The sequence below is a fragment of the Taudactylus pleione genome, unplaced genomic scaffold, assembly GCF_031769625.1.
Source record: "Taudactylus pleione unplaced genomic scaffold, aTauple2 ptg000918l, whole genome shotgun sequence".
NCBI lineage: Eukaryota > Metazoa > Chordata > Amphibia > Anura > Myobatrachidae > Taudactylus > Taudactylus pleione.
This window is the reverse complement of record NW_028285319.1, coordinates 2,828,788-2,850,117: the sequence shown is the minus strand read 5'-3', so window position 1 is coordinate 2,850,117 and position 21,330 is coordinate 2,828,788. Positions and strand designations below refer to the sequence as shown.

At 39.4% G+C, this 21,330-nt stretch overlaps 1 protein-coding gene across 1 annotated transcript in view; it reads left to right on the top strand.

Moving 5' to 3' along the window:
• The window catches only part of PCDH15 (protocadherin related 15), a 1,543,840-nt gene that overhangs the window by 1,006,292 nt on the left and 516,218 nt on the right, over positions 1 to 21,330 (top strand). The window contains exons 14-16 of the mRNA XM_088459638.1: positions 9,984 to 10,177; positions 11,004 to 11,136; positions 19,256 to 19,335. Of these exons, the coding sequence (XP_088315764.1) occupies positions 9,984 to 10,177; positions 11,004 to 11,136; positions 19,256 to 19,335 (407 nt within the window). The remainder of the gene's footprint in view (positions 1 to 9,983; positions 10,178 to 11,003; positions 11,137 to 19,255; positions 19,336 to 21,330) is intronic.

Genomic DNA, 21,330 nt, shown 5'->3' with positions numbered 1-21,330 from the left:
CATATTTTGGAATTTGTCGAGACCTATACTCAGGTGTGGAGTCTAACGTGCTGGCAGTATTCATCAGGAGGTATGGACTTAGCTGCATCTGACATGCAGGTTGCAGCCTTCCAACTAGGTTCGCTAATATAAATGCTGGCATGCTCTAGATGTAGCTGAGTACAAAGACAATGTACAAGATGGGTCAAAACCAACATTTTACCAGGGAGCAGATGTATACAGATCATGGAGGATAGTCAAAGTTGTACCAGGCAGCAGACAAATATGGGTCAGGATGAACAATGAAGTCACAAACAGGAACATTGGAGAAAGGTTTGGGAGCCTATACACTGGCACAGGAGTGCTCCCAGGGACTTCCTTATATAGGTATGGTCCTTTAAATTTGATTAAGTCTGCGCGCATGCCCTCTGGGGAGCTGCAGCCACCCACACCATACCATTGGAGGGAGTAGGACCACACAGCAGCAAGTGCTGGGGACTCCTCACCCGCTGCACTGCCACTGACCAGTGTGGACCCTGAAGGTGCATGCTGGTGTCCAGCATGCTGTGACAAACTGTCTTCCACAACCTCACCTTTGTAGCAGAGTTTGGCTTTTCCTCACCCAGTTTTAAGCCTCCTACACAGCTGTTTCTGTTCATTTAATGACTGTGTTTCAAACTACATAAGAAAATGATGATCATTATCACCTGTTTGGTATTATTGGTTAATCGTACACCTGACTTTAATCCTACAAATCCCTGATTTTATGCTGTTTTGAAGGCAAAGGGTGGTCACACCAAATATTGATTTGATTTAGACTTCTCTTCTATTTATTCACTTTGGCTGTATGTTGACTATAAACAAAATGCATTGTCATTAAGAACTATCGTGAGAGTACAGAAGAAAAAGGAGTCCTGGATCCTTGATCTCAACATTATCAAGTCTGTCTGGGATTACATGAAGAGACCAAAGGATTTGAGCAAGTCATCATCCACAGAAGATCTGTGGTTAGTTCGCCAAGATGTTTGGAACAACTCCCTGCCGAGATCCTTCAAAACTGTGTGCAAATGTACCTAGAAGTATTGATGCTGTTTTGCAGGCAAAGCATGGCCACACCAAATATTGATTTGGTTTAGATCTCTCTTCCGTTCATTCTCTTTGCATTTTGCTAATTGATAAAAATAAACTATTAACACGTCTGTTTTTGAAAGCATTCTTACTTTGCAGAATTTTACCACACCTGCCCAAAACTTTTGCACAGTATTGTGTGTATATATATGTGTGTATATATATATATATATATATATTGTTTGTGGCACAGTCGGGATAAGGGTCCCCCTCCTGGGGTAGATGGACTCCCTCTTTACACACACTGCAGCTGGAGAAACAGGACACAGTTCTGGGGTTCTCGTACAAGCTGGACGGAGCCAGTCTTTATTGTATCAGGTACATAAATAAAACAAAACATAAACAAAATCCTAGCCCGTCTGGGCTCTAACTAGACAGTAGTTTCCCTCACTATCAGAACACTAAACAAGTTCATGTCCACAGTACTTACAGGTTTGTATCAAACAGTGTCTCAGAGCAAGCTAGCCTGCGGGCCTGCTCTTCCAGGGGTGAGACACTGAACCACAACTAAACCCAGCTTATACCAGCCATTTCCAGGTGCAAGCCCTAATGAGCCTGCTACCAGGCTGAAAGGCCCAACACCCTTAGTGGCCTGTAGATGGAGTCCTCCCTCTCCTCACATCCACACCCCCAGGACCCATTCCGGCTTTTCACCAAAGCTGACATTCCAATCTGTTCAGCAGAACAGACTTTTCCTGGGGGTTTAAAAGACATATGTGAGAAATCTGGGACACACATATATGCCATCCACAACTTTTCCAGTGCTTCTATCACATATCCCACCCCTTTATTTCGACCTGTGGGGCGGAAAAACTGCAGCCCCCAAACAATGAATGAGTGACAAAGCGTTTGCATTGGCCAGCTGGCTTCCTGGCCTGTGTTCTACCAAAAATGTACAGTTTTGTAGTGCCAAGAACCACCTAGTTATTTTCCCATTGGTCTCTGATATCCACTTCAAAGGGGCATGGGCAGTGATCAGTCTGAATTTACTTCCCACCATATAGTACCTGAGAGTTTCCAATTACCATTTTATGGCCAACGCTTCCTTCTCAACTGTAGCATAGTTTCTCTCATGTACATTTAATTTCCTGCTTAGGTAAAAAATAGGGTGTTCCTCGCCTTCCTTGCTCTGGGACAGGACCGCTCCTATACCTACTTCTGATGCATCAGTTTGCACAACAAACTCTGTCAAAATCAGGAGTCATCAGAACTGGTTGGGAACACAACGCTATTTTCAACTCCTGAAAAGCCTTCTCTGCTTTTCCAGTGCTTCTATCACAATATATATATATATATATATATATATATATATATATATATATATATATATATATATTAGAGAGTGAGAGAGAGAGAGAAGAACTAGGCCCAAAATTAAAAATAAAATAATTTTGAGTGAATTTTTATAAGTTGATATTGAATGTTTCATCCCATCAATATGCTGCGTCCTAGCTCAGCCAGACTCCAAATTGAGTATAATAGTCCCTACTCAGGGCCGTAGCTATGGTGGCCCAGGTGCCAGATTTGGGGGGGTGCTGCAGGGCTGGCTCCAAACCAGAGGCCCGCTCGTGAGGAGAGCTGTTGGTGCCACCCTGAAAATACAGTCAGGCAGTCAGCTGTTAGCCCAAGGCACCTGGAAGAAACAGAAGTGGCAAGCGATTTGTAGTTTGACTTTTACTACTCGGACTCTTCAATAAACTACAATCCCATGAGGCATTGCCAGCAGGGACGCCATATTGCTGCCCATAGCTTGTTGCCACAACCGGTAACAGTCGCTTGGTCCCCAATAGCTTTCACTGCAGCTACTGACAATAACAGCCAACACACCCACCACTGGCCAGTAACATCCCCCCCTGCATGCCTGAACATGCGCTGCACTGACTGCAGCCTCTGCGTGCACAGCTCCGTCCAGCCCAGGAAGTTCTCATTGGGCTTTGAGCTGGCCAGCTGGATGACTTGCTGCTTTTCCCTCCGTCAGTACAACTCCTCATAAAAGCAGCCTACCCCACTGCATTCATGTGCAACACTGAATGTACAACACCTACAGTATGTACAATACCTCAGTGCCACTTATGTCCAGTTGCTCCTTTCATTAATGTCACACCGAGGGGGAGGCTCCAAATTACTGCCATTCTCCGGGTGACAAAAATCCTAGTTTTGGCCCTGCCCTACTGCACTGTTCTCATCTTAATACTGAGCCTGTTTGAGCAGGTAGAACAGGTGTTGATGTCCAATGAATTTGCCAACTGTAAACAGTGCAGCCACAGTACTGTAAGTATTTTTTCTCTATTCACTGGTGATCAGTAAATAGAAAAGTTAAAACGTCAGGTTGCATGGGAGAAAAATGTATCTCTGTATGCATGGTTCCTATCTGTATTCTTAGTTTCATAACATCATCATTATTAGTACATACTTGAGCCAGCCCTGTCGTTGGTGTAAAAAGATGCATCTGATTACAGACATACCCTCAGCTCTGCATACAGGAAGCAGAAATCACTTAGATTAGACTTGCATTGAAAAATATATGTCAAGTTATATTAGTAGCTCATCATGTGCAATACATAAGGGCCCAGTATGCATTGATCGCTATTGACACTTAAAACAGGTTTTAATAATGTGTTCTGGGACACAATGTTGAGAATTGGATTTGAGAACAGATTTGCTCATTGATCAATTTGATTTACACCTCGCCATAGGCTTGCATTGCATCCCCTTTTACAATACATCAAGGTACCCTGCAGAGATATCCTTTCTTGTCTTTGCTGTTTAATGTATCTTTAGAGCCTTTAGCCATTTCCTTTAGACATCAGAAATACTTTGAAAGGGAGGTCAGGCTATAAAACTGCTGCAGATGATGATCTCTGTGAATAGCTAACCTGAATTGGGCTCATACTCTTAACAAAACGTTTGGTGCTTTTTCAAGATCTACAGTAAACATTTCTAAGACAGATACATTATATATCATCTACTACTGTATCTAATTTAAAACAGCCTGCTACCAAAACTATAGTTGAAACTATCTAGCACTCCTAAAATATATTTGGGGGTATCACTACAGTATATACCAGTTTATACCAGTTTTACATAAAGTGTGTATGGAACTGAATGAGTAGATATCTCTCACTTCTGTTCTGACCTTTGCCTGTGTTATACATTAAATAGGCTTCCTTTGGCACTAAGGCATAGAGACTTATTGGGATAGCTGATTAATCCAAAAAAATATACTCTTCAGTACCAAGGTTCTTGTTGAGGCCAGTAAGTGGACGATTGCATTTCGCATGATTACAACTGCCAGGTGAAGAAAAATCGCAATCTGTTTGTGAAGTTGAAAATTCCAAAATCAAATTACTATATTGAGGGTCTTGTAAAGGGCCAACTGTCAATAAGTACGACATTTAGAGACTGGTGCTTTCCATTTTCTGCATGTTTGTAAATGTATATTTATAAACAAAGTGTTGTAAACTTTTGGTTTTATATATATACTAGTGAACTAATTTTACAAAGACAGAAGTGGCATCTTTTTTTGTGATGTGTATTTTATATTGTAGACATTGACCACAAAATGTCTTTGTAAACAATATTTGCAGTTTTTCCTTCAGGGATTAACACAAAAAGATGCTTGGGGCTACTAACTCATGAGCAAGCCATGGAAAGCTGCCCATGGGAGAAGCATCTGGTTTTGAGAACTATGCTGCATCCCTGATTGTGTGTCCCTGAGAGATGTTGATCATCATAGTGAAGCAGATGCTTACAGGAAACTGCAGGCGCTTGAATTGAAAAGGAAAATTGTTGGGGATAAGTGGTATATATGGTATAAACACAGTCTCATCTGCGCCAGATCCCATTAGAATCTGTGCCTCAATTAGGTTCCGCTGTAGAGCAATGACTTTAAGTCTGGTTTCATTGCATAACTTAGACAGTCAAGTTCTGCAAAGGCATGACAGTGGTTCTCAGGACCCCACACAGTTCACACTTTCCAGGTCACCTAGCAGGTGCACAGGTGTGTTCATTACTCACTAACACATTTTTAAAGATCCACAGGTGGAGCAAATTATTTCACTTCTAATTCTGTGAGGAGCCTGGAAAACATGCACTGTTTGGGGCAGTGAGAACTGAGTTTGAGAACCTGTGATCTGTGATATGTATAGTAGTATTTGTCTTGGTGCGCCATCTACTGGTTGACATGCATCTTGCAACTTCATGAGTCAAGATAAGCTTCCTGATTGGTGCTTAACATATAATTGGATTTTGCTGCAATACAGATCCTTGAGATATATACACTGTATATGTGTGTATATATATATATATATATATAATTATATATATATATATATATATATATATATATATATAAACAATATGTGGATACAGTGCCAGTACATACGTACAATAGTGGGTGGATCAGTATATTAAATTAGTTCACCCATACCTGTAGTTAATAAATCAACACTTGCCCAAAGATAATGGGCGTTAGCCTTAAGTCAATAATTGTGAGCTGATGGTGTTTAATTACCAAAAATAATTCATGAAAACAATGTGATTGACATATGGGCGACTAGTTTGCTAAAAGTGCTAGTGCATAGAATAGCTTACAACCTACAACCTAGTAAAACATATTAAACATAATTAATAATTAATACAGTGATTAAAAGAGTAAAGTAGGAAGAAGTCCCTGGATGAAATGCGTTGGGAGTAGCAGTCTCTTACCCCATGAATTTTGATTCCTTTCATCCAGATAAGCTAACAGCCTCCTCTTATTTATTTATTACTTATTTTATTTATTTTTACTATGTCCACATTCTATTGTACTATGTACTGTTTTACTATGTGATTATTACCTTCTGTGCATTTATTTTGTTTTTATCTATTGTCTATAGAATAGATTATATATACTTTTACACATCTCACTGTTGCACTTTACTCTTTTAATCACTGTATTAATTATTAATTATGGTTAATATGTTTTACTACCTTATAAGCTACCCTATGCACTAGCACTTTTAGCAAACTAGTCGCCCACATGTCAATCACGTTTTTTTTCATATATATATATAAATATATATATATGTATTTCTATATCTATACATATATAAATATTTGCGTTCGGGTTGTGCAATATATGTATATATTGTGTGTGTATATATGTACAATATATATATGTATATATATATAAATCACAGGGGCTCTGCACTTACCATAATAACTAACAATAATAATAATAAACAGTGGGGTTTTGGTTCATGAATTGATCAATGCATTTAAGCTTGCAGCCCCCTGTCTCACATTTAAAAGCAAAGTTGCTGTGAGCTTTAAACCTTGATAGCATACCCTGAGTTTAACACTAATGTGATGGCTATGTCCATGTTATAATTCTGAGCAATAGAATAGGGACTTGCAGTAAAGTGGGGTCCCGTGACGGGTGCTGCAAGCTTAAATGCATTGATCAATTCATGAACCAAAACCCCACTGTTTATTATGTTTATTATTATTATTGTGATTATGGTGAGTGCAGAGCCCCTGTGATTTCTATTTAAACAATGTGGTCACATACCATGTTGCACCCCAAATCTAGGAATGGTGAGTGGTGTTGATTAGTGATTTTTACACACACATATATATATATATATATATATATATATATATATATATATCATCAGACTGGCTGTTTGAGTATATTTATTTGATGACATGAGACCAGTGGAGTGCCGTTTTTCTGCATACATCAGGACTATATATATATATCACTATATATAAAGTGCCAGGCAATTGTAAAGAAATTCCTAAAACAAAGTGCAAGACATAATTATAGTTATTAGTAATAGGGCAACACCCACTGAAAATTAAACATGGTCATAGTGATTGAACAATATCCATTAATTTAAACATTGGGTGATAAAATAACACTTTCCATGGCATTTTTTAATTTAGGCCAATTGGCATAATATAGTATTTAGTTCATAAATCCACTTGGATTCCATTCTAGACAATATAATTGCTCTGTCACCTCCTCTGTTAGAGGGAGGCACATGATCTCTTATTTTATGTTTTAACATAGACAAATTGTGTCCTGCTTCATGAAAGTGCCTGGCCACTTTCTGCTCCATGTTTTTTCCATCTAAGCTGGCCCTGATGGCCGATTGGTGGAGGGAGGACCATCTGTTCTTTAAATAATCTTGTTGTTTGCCCTGTGTAATAAAGAGAGCATTGGTAGATGATTTTATATATATATATATATATATATATATATATCACATATGTTGCGGTACGTATCAGCAAATTTTTTATTTCATTCTCTCTTCCAGTGTGTGGGCTCTTGAACGTGGATATTTGTGCCCCTTATGAAACATGCCAATGGTCTCTTATGTTTGAAGCATGAAAGCTCTTTATCCATTGCCACTATGGGCCAAAGGGCCTCAGTCGTTCGATTTATAACAGGGCTGACCATAGTAAATTCACTTTTCCACGGTATAATGCTATATGTCCTTGCTATGTTATTTCAACAATTTACTTCTTGAGATGCTCATTACTTCAATTTGCTGTTGTATGAGATGTGATTGATTATATCCTCTTTGTATGAACTTGCAGATGACTTTATCCAGTTCTTTACTAAGTTGATTTCTATCACTAGTAATGGGTGAGATCCTCATCATCTGAGATTTTGCCAGGTCATTTTTCAAGGCTCTAGGGTGATGGCTGGATGTCGTCAGCATAGTATTTCTGTCGGTTGGCTTTGTGAATATTTTGGTATTAATCTTCTGTTCCTTGATGGTAATGTGGACATCTAAGTAAATGATTTCTGTTGGACTACATTGGTATGTGAACTTTATTTCTGCATTGGAGGCATTAATATCCTCCATCAGTTATATTAAAGATGTTTCACTCCCTGTCCATCTGTCATAGGATTAACAGATCGTCTATGTACCACATGTACAGCAGTACTGTATATGTTGTTAAATAACCTGGTTACCCAGGAACATTTTTTATTCCTGCTAAAACATGTAGATATTGGCATATGATGGGGCCATACTGGACACACACATATATATGTATGTATGTATATATATATATATATATATATATATATAAAACAAACAATCCCTTATCTCTTGCTAAAATCTAGAAGCAGCACCTCAAGTGAAACCCCTATTAGTGGGCTCCAGACAATAAAAATGATAAGAGATACCTGAAGGCACTAATGTATAATAATGCAAACTTAATTTACATATAAAATCTTGTGTGATGGTTCAGAAGATTTCATTAGAAGACTTATTCAGTCCATAACTCCAGTTACACTTTATAATCTCAGAATGAGTGGTCCTGAAAATACACCCGCTCACCAGAATGTCACCCAAAAAATGGCCAAATAGCCTCTCATTAGAAGATTCCAAAATGTATTTATTTGCATAAATTACAAATATTGTACTATGGCTTACATTAAAACATGGTGTTAAACATCCCGCGGTAAGTGTAGAGCAGATGTTGTATTCCACCACCACCCTTGCAGATGTGAGCTCACTGGTGGTATGCTCCACAGATCGCAGAAAGGGTCGATATCAATACCCTATGTGAACTTCCTCAGGGATACAATCGAACATCAAAGATTTGACAACATAAAAAAGATATTTTTTTATATGTGAATGTACTAAGTTTGCATTATTATACATTAGCGCCTTCATGGATCTTTTATCATATATATATATGTATATATATATATATATATATATAATTTAGACCAATCCAAAAATACAACAGTTCTTCCTCAGAGAAAAAGGATGTTGGATCTTTTAATCTCTTGGGCATGTTATGGGAAAATCAACTTTAAAGACCTTGAAATATCTAATTTTAGAATCCTAACCAATGCATTTTGGGCCTTATTCAGAGCCGCTCGTAAGCGGCCGCTCGTTCGTTCCGAGCGATGTTCGCGCAACTGCGCATGCGTACGGATCGTAATACTCATGCGCGAACCAGTCAGTGCGGCCGAAAATCGTTTGTTCGCTAAATAGCGAATGCCTGCTATTTTGAGTGACAGGAGGAGGCGTATGTGGGTGATAACGAGGAGTGGAGATCCAAACGCAGGCGTGCTTAAAGGTCAAAACGGGCGTTTTAAGGGTGTGCATAATTAATACAGCAGCTTCATTGACCACGTCACTGGGTTATTTTATAGTCAGAAATGCTCGCAAGATTGCGGTAGGAAAAACCAACCACAAGAATAGCGAGCAGTTCATACGCTGGTCGATGTTCTCGATTAATCTAATAAATAGCGGACATGATGTAGGATGCGAGCGGCCAGGGGGCGTAGTTTTCAAAAAAACTACCGCATGTTTTGTTCGCTCGTTCAGACCTAGAGGCGTGAACAGACCGCAAAGAGCGAATGGTTCATTTGAATAGCCACACCTTTTTCCTGAACGAGCGAGTGCAAATAGCGTCCGGCTCTGAATCAGGCCCTTTGTTCCCTCGTAATATATGTTTGAAAATAGACCTGAGAACAGAAAACCTTTAGATAATAAAACAGTAGTAGCAAGTTCAAACATAAAATCTGCCCAGTTGTTACACAAATTACCTACACCATCCTAATGAGGATCGTAGGTTCGTTAAACATTTTTTATTACCGTGTTCACATTGAAATTCAGCAAATGCTATTTCAGGAATTGGATTATTCAGCAATATATATTGCATTGCAATGCATGCTTTATTGTCATTTGTACAGGAAGATTAAAATGAGTTTTTGAGCAAGATATTGTCATTATGTTTTTTTTTTTATAAATACATAAAGAAAGTGACTACTTTTAATCCTAACATCATAAGGTTGAAAATACAGCACAAATAATAGAATCAGGGGAATAACACTTTTTTTCCTTTTGTTATATTATCTCCAGCTCACAGCTGTGGATGCAGATGAAGGACTTAATGGCCAGATCACATATGAAATCCTCGCAGGGGCTCAAGGGCAGTTTGTCATTAACAGCAAGACAGGAGTCATCACCGTTGCTCCAGGAGTCACGCTGACGGTTGGGGATTCCTATGCTCTCACTGTAAAGGCCTCTGACAGTGCTCCTCTAGCACAAAGAAGGTTTGTATGAAAACAACACATGGTGGTTTATTGTGCTCTATAAACTTCTTTTAGGGGCCCATTTATCATTGTTCACACACTCAACGTGATTTGGATGCAGTATTAGCGCCCATGATTGCATTGTAGAAAAAGCACATGCAGGGACAGGGGCCCCAAAAGGAGGAATCAGTATGTAATGCCAGCAGTCGGGATGCCTACTGTCAAAATACTGACAGCGGCATCCCAATGGTTGGTATCCTAACAGGGGTCGGGTAAGTATACTTACCCTTCCTCTCCTCCCCCTAATCCTTCCTTCTTGTAGCCTAACCCTAACCCTCCCCACCCCGCACCCTAACCCTCTCTGTTATTGCCTAAACCTAAGTCTCCTCCCTTAGTGCCTAACCCTAACCCCCTCCAGTGGTGCCTAACCCTAAACCCCGCATAGGGGTGCCTAACCCTAACCTCCCCCCAAAAATCTAATGCTAACCCTGCTATGCTACCTAAGCCTAACCCTCCCCACCCCCTTTCTTGGCTAACAGCTAAGACGCCTCGGACTTACCTGGTTCAGGCTTGCATCTGTCTGTGTTCCGGCACTGGTGTTAAGATAGGCTTTGGTATTATGACTCCTATCTTAAGTCCCATGTTGGACTTTCAGCGTCATGATTCAGACCGGCGGCATGCTGTCCGCCGGTCTGATAACCACATCTCCTGTAATGTGCTTGGTGTAAAGCTTAGCTTACCGCTGTTTGCCAAATACAGAATGGAAGATATATGTGAGTAGTGTACTGGAATGGTAACAAATATATCCATATCTGGGTGATTGTGTCCTGTTTTCTGTTATTTGCAGGAGTTCCATCACTACTGTATACATTGAAGTTCTTCCACCAAACAACCAGAGTCCTCCACGCTTTGCTCAACTGATGTACAGCCTTGAAGTCAGCGAGGCTATGCGTATAGGGGCTGTTCTATTAAATCTGCAGGTAAGGTCTTAAATGTCATTATTTCTTTATTTTTCTTTATCTTTTAGACAGAAGAATGCTAACTCAGCCTTGGTACTGTAACAAAGGTATTTTATAATGTTTATGAAAAGAAGTGTCTTCATCTTTACAATTGAAAAGCCCGCAAGATAGATGTGGCTGTTTCAAGTCAAAAAGTTAAAGCACATAATGTAAAATATGAATCTATTTAGGCATTTTGTGTCCAAGATTTTTATTCTTAAGTAAAGAATATCTGAGGCGTGGGAGTGGTTTTATTGTCTGCGGAATTACTACATACAAAGTAATTTTAAAAGGCAGTTTATAAAAACAATTACAAATTTCTGATGATTTAGGCTCACAGAGCTATAGAAAATATATTCTTTAAGAGGGATCATAAATGAAAAAATTTTATCATTCAACCAAATAATAGAATGATATGCAAATTCTTACTTTTACATTTTTCTAAGGCATTCTTGCAGAGACTGTATTCGATTAAAACAAATGCATAACTACAGTGAGGGGAGGACTTCAGATGATACAGGGCCAGGAGGTAAAGTGAGGGCCCCTTGTATGTAGAAGTGGTGACTTACCAGATCTGGCTGACTGTTCTGTGAAGAGAACCAAGCCATGTGTACTCCTTCCAGAGCTAAATGGACACCTACCTGCAAAATAATGCAGAAGGATGAGGTCCTACACAAACTTTCTGCATGGAAGGGTTTGAAGGAGTTATCAGGAGGAAGAGGAGTATTGCCATAGCTGGCAAGAGTTCTTCCATGGACACTTTTCTCTCACAAGTGTAAGGGCCAGAGAATATGGAAAAACCCTTCTGACCTACCTTGGAGATAAAGCACGGCCCGATCAACCCAAGGAAACTAACCATAGGAATTTGCCATGTCTTACAGCACACTGCCCTCCCACAAAATATTACTAGCTACCAGCTACAGTTTACCAACCCTACTAAACTACCGATAATAACAACAACCACCACCAGTGCACTGGCCCTGACAACTGTCAGTGTAGTCAGGTGCCGCAAAAACTAAACCTACAGTGTTGGGTTTTCCCTAAATAGCTACACAATCACAGGGGCAATGCAAAGCACAGCTATACAGATGACAATACAGATAGTACAAACACCCAGTGCAATCAGGAAAAAATCTAGCTTGCCTTTAATGGGGGCCTGAATATTTTATACTTTTTGTATGGTAGAACAGGGAATGTTTATTTTGCTAAATTACCTGATGGGACTTAAAAAATGAACTATCCATTTAACTGCCTATTAGTCCTTATAGGCATCCCGCTTTGGTGAGAAAACAAGTATTTTTGGCAGTTGCTTGGGGTCTGAGGCTTCTAAAGGCAAGGAATCTCCTCCCTGATGTTTAGGGTACCTGGACCTAATGCGCAGTGCACAAACTTATGGCTAAACCTCCACCTGTGCCTCAGACCAAAATGCCTTTATGAGCATAGTAGGCCTACTGCACTGTACAAATAATAAGTATTGCTGGGGTTGTAGCCTACCTACTTAAAACCTGTGGGAGCCAAACAACTTTTCATGGGCGTTATATAGGAACAAGACTAGTTCCCGGAACTACACTGGCAAATTGAATAGGAAGGGGAGGTTGGCCAAGTGCCTTTAGTATTTCCACGGCATTGGACCTGGCCTAGTGCACAGCTATGGGGTCTGGGCAGCCTAAGAGCAGAAGTAAGGATTTACCTGTGTTGCTGTCTATGGCAGACACAGAGAAGGCCCTTTTGTAGCTAGCTCTTCCCTGGCTGTGTGAATGCCATATCCTCAATTTGACTGCCTCTTAGCATTCCTTCTTCTTGCTGTACCCATTGGTTTTCTTCTGGACAGCAAGGGGGCATACATAATTTCTCCTTGGGATGATCTTTACTTTAGGGGTGGGAACTGTACACACCTGGGCACATTTTCACGCTTACACATTTCCCCTCAAATGAGCAGAATGGAGGCCTCTTCTGAGAGCAGAGTGGAGCTCCCGGGAGGCTTGGTTGATCCTACCAACATTTTGCTATAGGGCCTTGTGATGTAATGTATTAAAGTAATAAGCAAATTAAGCTATTTAATTGTTTTACTACTGTTTAGGAAGAGAGGCAGAGGGATTTTTGCTGCCTTAAAGTAGTGAAATCATAGCTTAGTAATAGGACATCTATAAATTAAAAGCTTGGCCTATAAATGTGCATTATTGAGATTAAAATAACACAAATTGCACTTTTATGATAGATACTTTAATAAGCAAAGCAAAACTTCAGCTATTTGTTTGGAAAAGCTTATTAATTATGACAGGTCGCATGCTGTTTCTGTCAAAGTTTTATTTGTTATTTATAAACATTTATAGACAACGTAGTCATTTTACTGGGATGAAATTCCCTACTAGTAAGTTTGACTTTATTTTTATTAATTTAATTACAGAAAAGTGTGTATGACCAAATTTTTTAATGTGTGTGTGTGTGTGTGTGTGTGTATATATATATATATATATATCTATGTGTATCCCAGATTCCTGTCCTATGTGTTTTGAAATCTCCAGGTTAAGTCTGTTTAACAAAACAGACTAGAAATGTCGGCTATGGTGAAAAGCCGGAATGGGTCCTGGGGATGTGGATGTGAGGAGAGGGAGGGCTCCATACACAGGCCACTCCAGGTGTTGGGCCTTTCAGCCTGGTAGCAGGCTCATTAGGGCTTGCACCTGGAAATGGCTGGTATAAGCTGGGTTTAGTTGTGGCTGAGTGTCTCACACCTGGGAGACATGAACTTGTTTAGTGTTCTGATATTGAGGGAACCTACTGTGTAGTTAGAGCCCAGACGGGCTAGGATTTTGTTTATGTTTTGCTTATGTGTTTGGTACAATAAAGACTGGCACTGACCAGCCTGCACGAGAACCCCAGAACTGTGTCCTGTTTCTCCAGCTGCAGTGTGTGTAAATAGGGAGTCCATCTACCCCAGGAGAGGGACCCCTATCCTGACTGTGTTACAATATATATATATTTATATATATATATGTTGAATTTACAATCTAGCTAACTTTTTAAAGGGAATAAACACATTTTATGGCTAGAATAATTAATAATAATTTATATTTTGACATTTGAGGCATTCTGTAACCACCCCTTTAGGAAACATTAATATGAAGAGCTAAACATGTACTTTATTCTGTACAGAAGATGCACAGAGTAGTCCTTATTTAAAATTATGCTTTAAAAAAATTATTTCCAAAAATCACATTTTAGAGCATTAGTTCTTAGCCTATTTAAATGATCATACCCTTTCAGTTTTCTTATTTTTTCTTGTACCCCATGTCAGTTGCTATGTATAAACATTTTGTAGCAGAAAATGAAGTAAATAGACCCATAGGAAGTAAGCCTCATAGGAGACTACACCTTCAATCCAAAAATCCAATATTAGAAAAATGAAAAAGCTTCCATCCCAACCTCAGTGATCAATTTACAAAATACTGCATACAGTATTCTGTACTTACCTATTTTTGAGAGATTACAGCAATGCAAACATGTGCCGCTCTATATGCATAGCGCTATTGTGGGGGGGTGTCATGCTCTTTCCAACGGTTGTGTCTAGCTCCAGGTATTGGTCATTCATTTAATCTTAAATATGAAAAACTGAATATAAATTGATTATATGACACACACATGTTATGAATGTATTTAAAATATATACTACTGTATATACCTAGTTGGTTGAGTAATGCTTCCTGTTCCTGACAGATTCCTGGGTATATAGTGTGCTGCAGGGACACACAATGGGGAAGTGAGAAGCAATGGTCCTTGTCTGTCAGGCTCAAGCTTATTGGGTCTGTCTCCAGTATTTGTGATTTCTTTTGGTGGCTGGCCTGTCCCCAGAATTGAGCCAGATATTAAATGTTCTGCTGCTGTCAGCAGAGATGAGGCCCATGCCTGAAATGGCTGAGAGTCTTTTCTCTCAACCCATGGCAGAACACTTAGGCTTAGGGCACACAGCCATTCAAGGCAGGGGGCAGATCTGCTCATCCTCCAAGAAGTCCTACTGGCTAACCACTCACTTCCACCTACTCTTTTCTCCTGTTTTCACTTTGCCCTCTGCTGACTTATTGCCTCAGTTCCTACTATTCCCTCCCCTCTTGCTCCAATCACACACTGCCCTTCAGTTATATGTTGTTTTCTTTCCTTATGAGTCCTCCGCTCCTGCTTCTCCATACCCTTCTGTTTCTCCCTCGGTGATCTGGAAATGTGCACTCCGAGTTTGAAATGGGGCAGTGGAATCTGGGATTTCCCCATACTTTATCCAGGGCAACACGACACTTTGCATTGATTCAGAAGTCTCCCACAGAATCCAGGAGTATAGGCAACCTACCCCATTACCAAAGTCCAGAATATTACAATTACAGTAATAAGTTCATCATTTTAGTCACATAAAAATAGATATACTTCAATTGTTGAACATGCTTTGAACAACTTAACATACAGTGTATGAAATTTCTTGTGTGGCATATCTTAAACCCCCAGCTTTAATGTTTAGTACCCTGATGAATTACATGCACTTTTGGTTAAGAACCTCTGTCTTAGAGGGAACAGTGATTGACTTTGGAAGTATTTTAAGCAAGTGTCATCGGGTGGTATCAAAAATTCTTGTAGCTTGTGAGAAAAGTATGTTTTTGAACCCAAGATTTGGCATCTTTATTGAAAGTGGGCAATTGGCATCTTCCAGATTCAGTGACTTTATTGAGTACAGGGAAAGAGCAGTTTCAAAGGGGATATAAAAGAGTGGGAATGAAATTGAAGATTCAATCAGCTTAATATAAGTCAGCTATAGGAAAAGATTTTGGGTTTTTTAGCTACAGCATTTTTTGGGGGGTGCAACATGTTATAATGCACCTAAAGTAAATATCCAATTAGCTGAGGGATAGAGTAGTGCCAGTATGCTTCAGGTTATGTTGATAAGATAAACCAGCTGTGGGTTGATTTCCTGCACACCGGAGGTCATTTATAGAGCAGAAAACATCTAATGTTAAGTGCAAAATTAGCTTTTCTGCTAAACTGCAAAGGTTCACAGGATGAGTTGACAAGTTGGAACAGCAAAGGGTATTCTTTGCACAGTAGTGGGAACACTGGTGAGCAGTGTCAAATGAGATATATTTATCATAGCATTATTATAGTAATACAGATGTTCCCTATACACCTATCCTTTTGGCGCCATCTGACAAAACTTAGACGCTCCACAACGTGTTTGCATACTTTTCCTGAATTTTGCATCTTAGTCGCAAACAATTTTATTTATAATGTACTAGTTACATAGGATTAGTATTTGTGTCACAAAGGAATTGGTATAATGTCACAGAAGTAGTCATGGTGCAGGTTTCTTGTATATGACATCAGTCTTTTGCCTTGTTACCCAGATTGCAGACGTTTTTTCTGAACTTTGCATCTTAATTCACTTATAGTGGTTTATTTACTAAAGTGAGAGTTTTTTGAAGTGGAGATGTTGCCCATAGCAACCAATGAGATGCTTCTTAACATTTAACTAGCACCTTCTAGGAGATAATAGCTAGAATCTGATTGTTTGCTATGGGCAACATCTCCACTTCTAAAAACTCTCACTTTAGTAAATTTACCCCATAGAGTACTATGTATTTAGGATTAGTATTTTTCTTGCAAAGAAATTGGTATATATTTGCAGATTAAGACGCATATTTTAAGAAAACGTCACATGGCGCAGTTAAATCGCATAGTTCATGACGTGCCAAAGGGGCTTTTTGCTGCGATCTAAATATGTGTCTATGAACATATCTGTAATATAAAAGCTAGGAGAGGGAGCATTTTTGGGTGGTTTCCTTGCTGTGGGAGAGCACACCATCACTGCACACTACACTTGAATATTGCACAAGCCCATAACTGGCAGCCTTGAGGTGTGTATATGTTTAATATGACCCTTTTTTGCGTCTATGTTACACTTCAATGGAGATCTGCATTTCTAGATACTTCCCAATCAATGTAATGAAATGCTGCACATTTACATGAATTATTTTAGGTATTAGTAAGGTAAAACAAGCCGTATTTTTGGAAAAACAAGTACAAATTATAATTTACTTAAGCAGTGCTACTTAAGTTGTAAGGGTTTGGTCTTTATTAAATTTAGAGTTGCTACTAAAGTTGTAAGGGTTACTCATGCGTTCTAATTTGGAGGGCATCTTCAGACAACGGTTTATGCATTATACATGTATCTTGATGTGAGATGGACGGACCAATCCTTTTTTCCGGTGCAAGAGCACCAAGAGTTCTGTGCAGTTGAGGCTCATAGAGTCGGTTCCACTATAACTTGAGTTTTGTAGGGCCCTGGATCACTCAACACACAAAACAGCACCCAGTGGATAGGCTAGTTCGGGGAAGACTTCAAAATGTTTAAAAGGAAAATATTCTTTGTTAAAGTTCCTGATTTCCAGTGAGAAAACCAAGCACTGTCCTGGCAAACTTGGCAATGTTCCATCATCTGAGTATTAAATTGACACTAAACAATATAATACTGGTACATCATGCATTCAGATAGTACTGTCTATATATTCATCATGTTTTAATCCCTTCAACAAACATTGAATGCTTTTAAATGAGTAGCTAAAAATTACCTTTCATATTTGTGTATTAATTTTGCTCACTAGGGAAATCATAAGGAATCAGGAAAGACATCAGTTTCTACAGATTACACGTAAAGATCTTATAATGTGATGCCAGGCCTCAGCCTATTTTCTAATGTATTCAGACAAGCTTATAATTTATTGTAATTATAAATTTAATAGGAATACGTTGCTGCAGATTGCATAATGAAACAATTGAGCAGCGTCGGCGACTGTATGTGTCATTACCTGCGCACTCAAAATAATACCCTTCATTGTACTTTACCTAACATTATAAAATCTTTTTAAGTTACAGTATGTACCAAGGCGAGATGTAATGCATTGCTTTAGGTTAGAGATGTGCAGGACATGATTTTAACAGGTTGATTTATTTATTTATTTTAAATACAGTTCCAAAACCAAAACCAAAACACAAAGATGAATTCTGATCCAAAACTAAAACCTAAACACGGGGGTCTGCGCACATCTCTACTTCAGGTGTAGAGAAATGAATATTTGGCTAGTGAGCATTCTGCCTCTCAGTATGCTAATAATACTCCCTATAAACCTATGACATCATTTAGTCATTTCACAGCAGAATGTTGATTTGTGATATTGGAATTCTTAAACAAAAGATTTGTTATGTAGATACAATTGTATCCAGCGCACAGAGAAAGCATATCACTTCGTAGCAGCGGGATGTAGTTATGAGACCGCCGGTCTCAATCCCGACACTGTAATCCCGGCAAGGGATTTAACATAGGCATCAAAATACCAACGCCTATGTTAATCTAGATGCTGTAACGCCGAGAGGATGCTGGACCAATCGTCCTCTTCCAGGGCTGAGTATACACACTTAGCCGGGGATGGGGGGTTAGGTTTAGGGACCCCCGGGGGGGATTTAGGGTTAGGCTCCCCCCAGGGAAGGTTAGGGTTAGGCTAGGGGTAGGGGGGGTTAGGTTTAGGCACTGGGGGCGAGGTTAGGGTTAGGCACTGCTAAGAAAGGGTTAGGGGGAGAGGGGTAGGTATAGTAAACTTACCTGCACTGTTGGGATATTCACCCATTGGGTTGCCGGCGTCGAAACTTGAACCGCCAGACTAACATCCGGAGGTCATTCATACTGATTCCAGTAGCAGGGGCATTTTAATACAGGGAGTAGCCCGTATGCAGACGTCCCTGAACCTGCCCCTTTCTGAAAAATATGGGGCTTAATCATGCACAGAAAATCACAAAGGCACTGGGACTGTGCCAGAGTCTTCTGTGTATGCCCATATCTCCACCACTATCTGCTGATATAGGAGTCCGGTGCCATATTTCCGGTAATGTATTCAGAAATATTGTACATTGCTAATTAATGAGTAAGATAATGTTTCTATTTCTGCTTTATTATGTTAATTATTTAATTGAAAGTATGGATTTTTACTATTTTTATTATGTTCCAATGATATATTTTGCTTCATTTAACATTGAATATTTTTCATTCATTCTGTAATTTTTATTCAAGGCTACAGATAGAGAGGGGGATCCGATTACATATTTAATACAAAACGGTGATCCTCAGAGAGTCTTCAATCTTTCTGTAAGGTAAGACACTTAACAAATGTATTACACATTCAAATGCCCTTATATTTCCTTTCATTACTGAAACATTTTCCATAGTTCCATGAAAAATCCATAGTTATGGTCCCTGATTTTAGAGATTAATTTACATAAATGTTTGCAGACAATGCTTTCACTTTCAGTATTTATAAAGTATGACTAGTAATAAGCTGTCATGAGACATTAAGGCAGCTTTATCTCTGTGTGTGTATGCTGGTTTTCAGCACTATAAGTTGACAATGGTTGTCTTTTAAAAGGTTCTTAGGGCCTGATTCTGAGTGGGGTGCAAGTGGAAATGTGCACGGATCTTGTGTACATGTGCATACTGTGCATGCGTAATGCAAAGAAACCGGTGACTGCGCTGGATTGATCCATCCACGGAAATGGGTTTTTGTGGGTGGTAACAGGGCTGCGACCAGGAGCATAACTAGGAATTTGAAGGCCCTATAGCAAAAGTGTGTAAAGGCCCCTTTATGCCACCCAATGGTGAAAAAAGTATATATCACATGTAACTTTGACAAGGAAGATGGGCCCCCCTCAGCTCTGGGCCCCATAGCAGCAGTACCCCTTGCACTTATGGTAGTTACGCCAATGGCTGCGACAATGTGGGTGCATTGGACTGTTCCAACTCATGGGAGTGTAGTGGGTGTGTATGCAATCTTCCATGCTCGATTGTAGCATGTGGACAGAGGTGGGAAGTCTTCAGACGTATCTTTGCAACCAGCATGGAGCAGGTGAAGGTCCAGATATTACAGATTACGGCTGCAGAGCGTAAAAACAGTAGGCAGGATGGGCTTCCGCATGCGACACCATGGGTCTTTGGCATAGACGGGTGGATCCCTGCATTAGCGTTGGGTCGCAAGCTGCCGCGACCACACGGAAGTGTGGCCGCGAATACATCCAATTCAGAAGCAGGCCTTTTATGCGGAAACGAAGCTTGAACTAGGGATATTTATTATTTTTTTATCTTTATTTCCATTTAAATTAATACATTGGTTCCCTGGTATATGAACTAAATATTATACATCTGTAGTAGTAACTTCAGTTTAGTATTGCATTGTGTCAGTTTATACAGTATATCAATACTCAATGGTACACTATGGCTTAGATTAAGACCTCTTTAATTCTGTGTTGACAATTCTTCTAGCAGAGTGTGTTTGTTCTATAGAGATTAACCCTGTGACATAAACCCAATAATGTGTCATTAATAAGCTTTCACATCTATTGAAACACTCCAGATTGATTGTTGCAGAGACGGTAACACAGTGGTGCTTTAATGAGTGAGAGGCAGAAACATGTTTCTAATATAAATAAATCTCTTTCATACTGAGCTGTAATTCCAGACAACTAAAACATGTAAAATTGGTACACCTGGATCTTATATTTGATGCAAAATGAATTCCTTATTTCATAATACCAAAAATATAGGCTTAATACAACAAAGAAAAATATCATTTTGGATCACTGCTAATGGCTCAAAACTGTATTGTTAATGCGTAAGTGCATATCTTTGCCGCAGGAATATATAATTATTGGGGGGGGGTGACATAGCACATAGCTTTGTTGCTGAGCTTCTTATTTTATACACATTTCTATGCAGTGTGCAACCATTTAATGTTGCATTAATAATATTAATAAAGCTAAAGACTAGACAACCATCATTTTCACATTTTTGAATGAAGATATCATTGCATTCAACATTTTCAAAGAAAATCAAATGAAGATTAGAATGTAAATTTACTGATTTTATAAACGCGTTGCGTAAGGGTCTATAACGCTTACTTAATCTATCCATTTTGTTTTGCCAAAGTACAGGGTGGGATTAAGGTCTGTGTGGGCCCCTGGGCAACAAACATGTGGGGGCCCCTATTAAATGTGGACAAACTGGGGGCATGCACAATGGGGACCTTATGCAGTGCCCCCTGTAATGTCAGTGCTCACAGTAGTAGTTTCCCATATGCAGAGCCCAGAGTAGTAGTG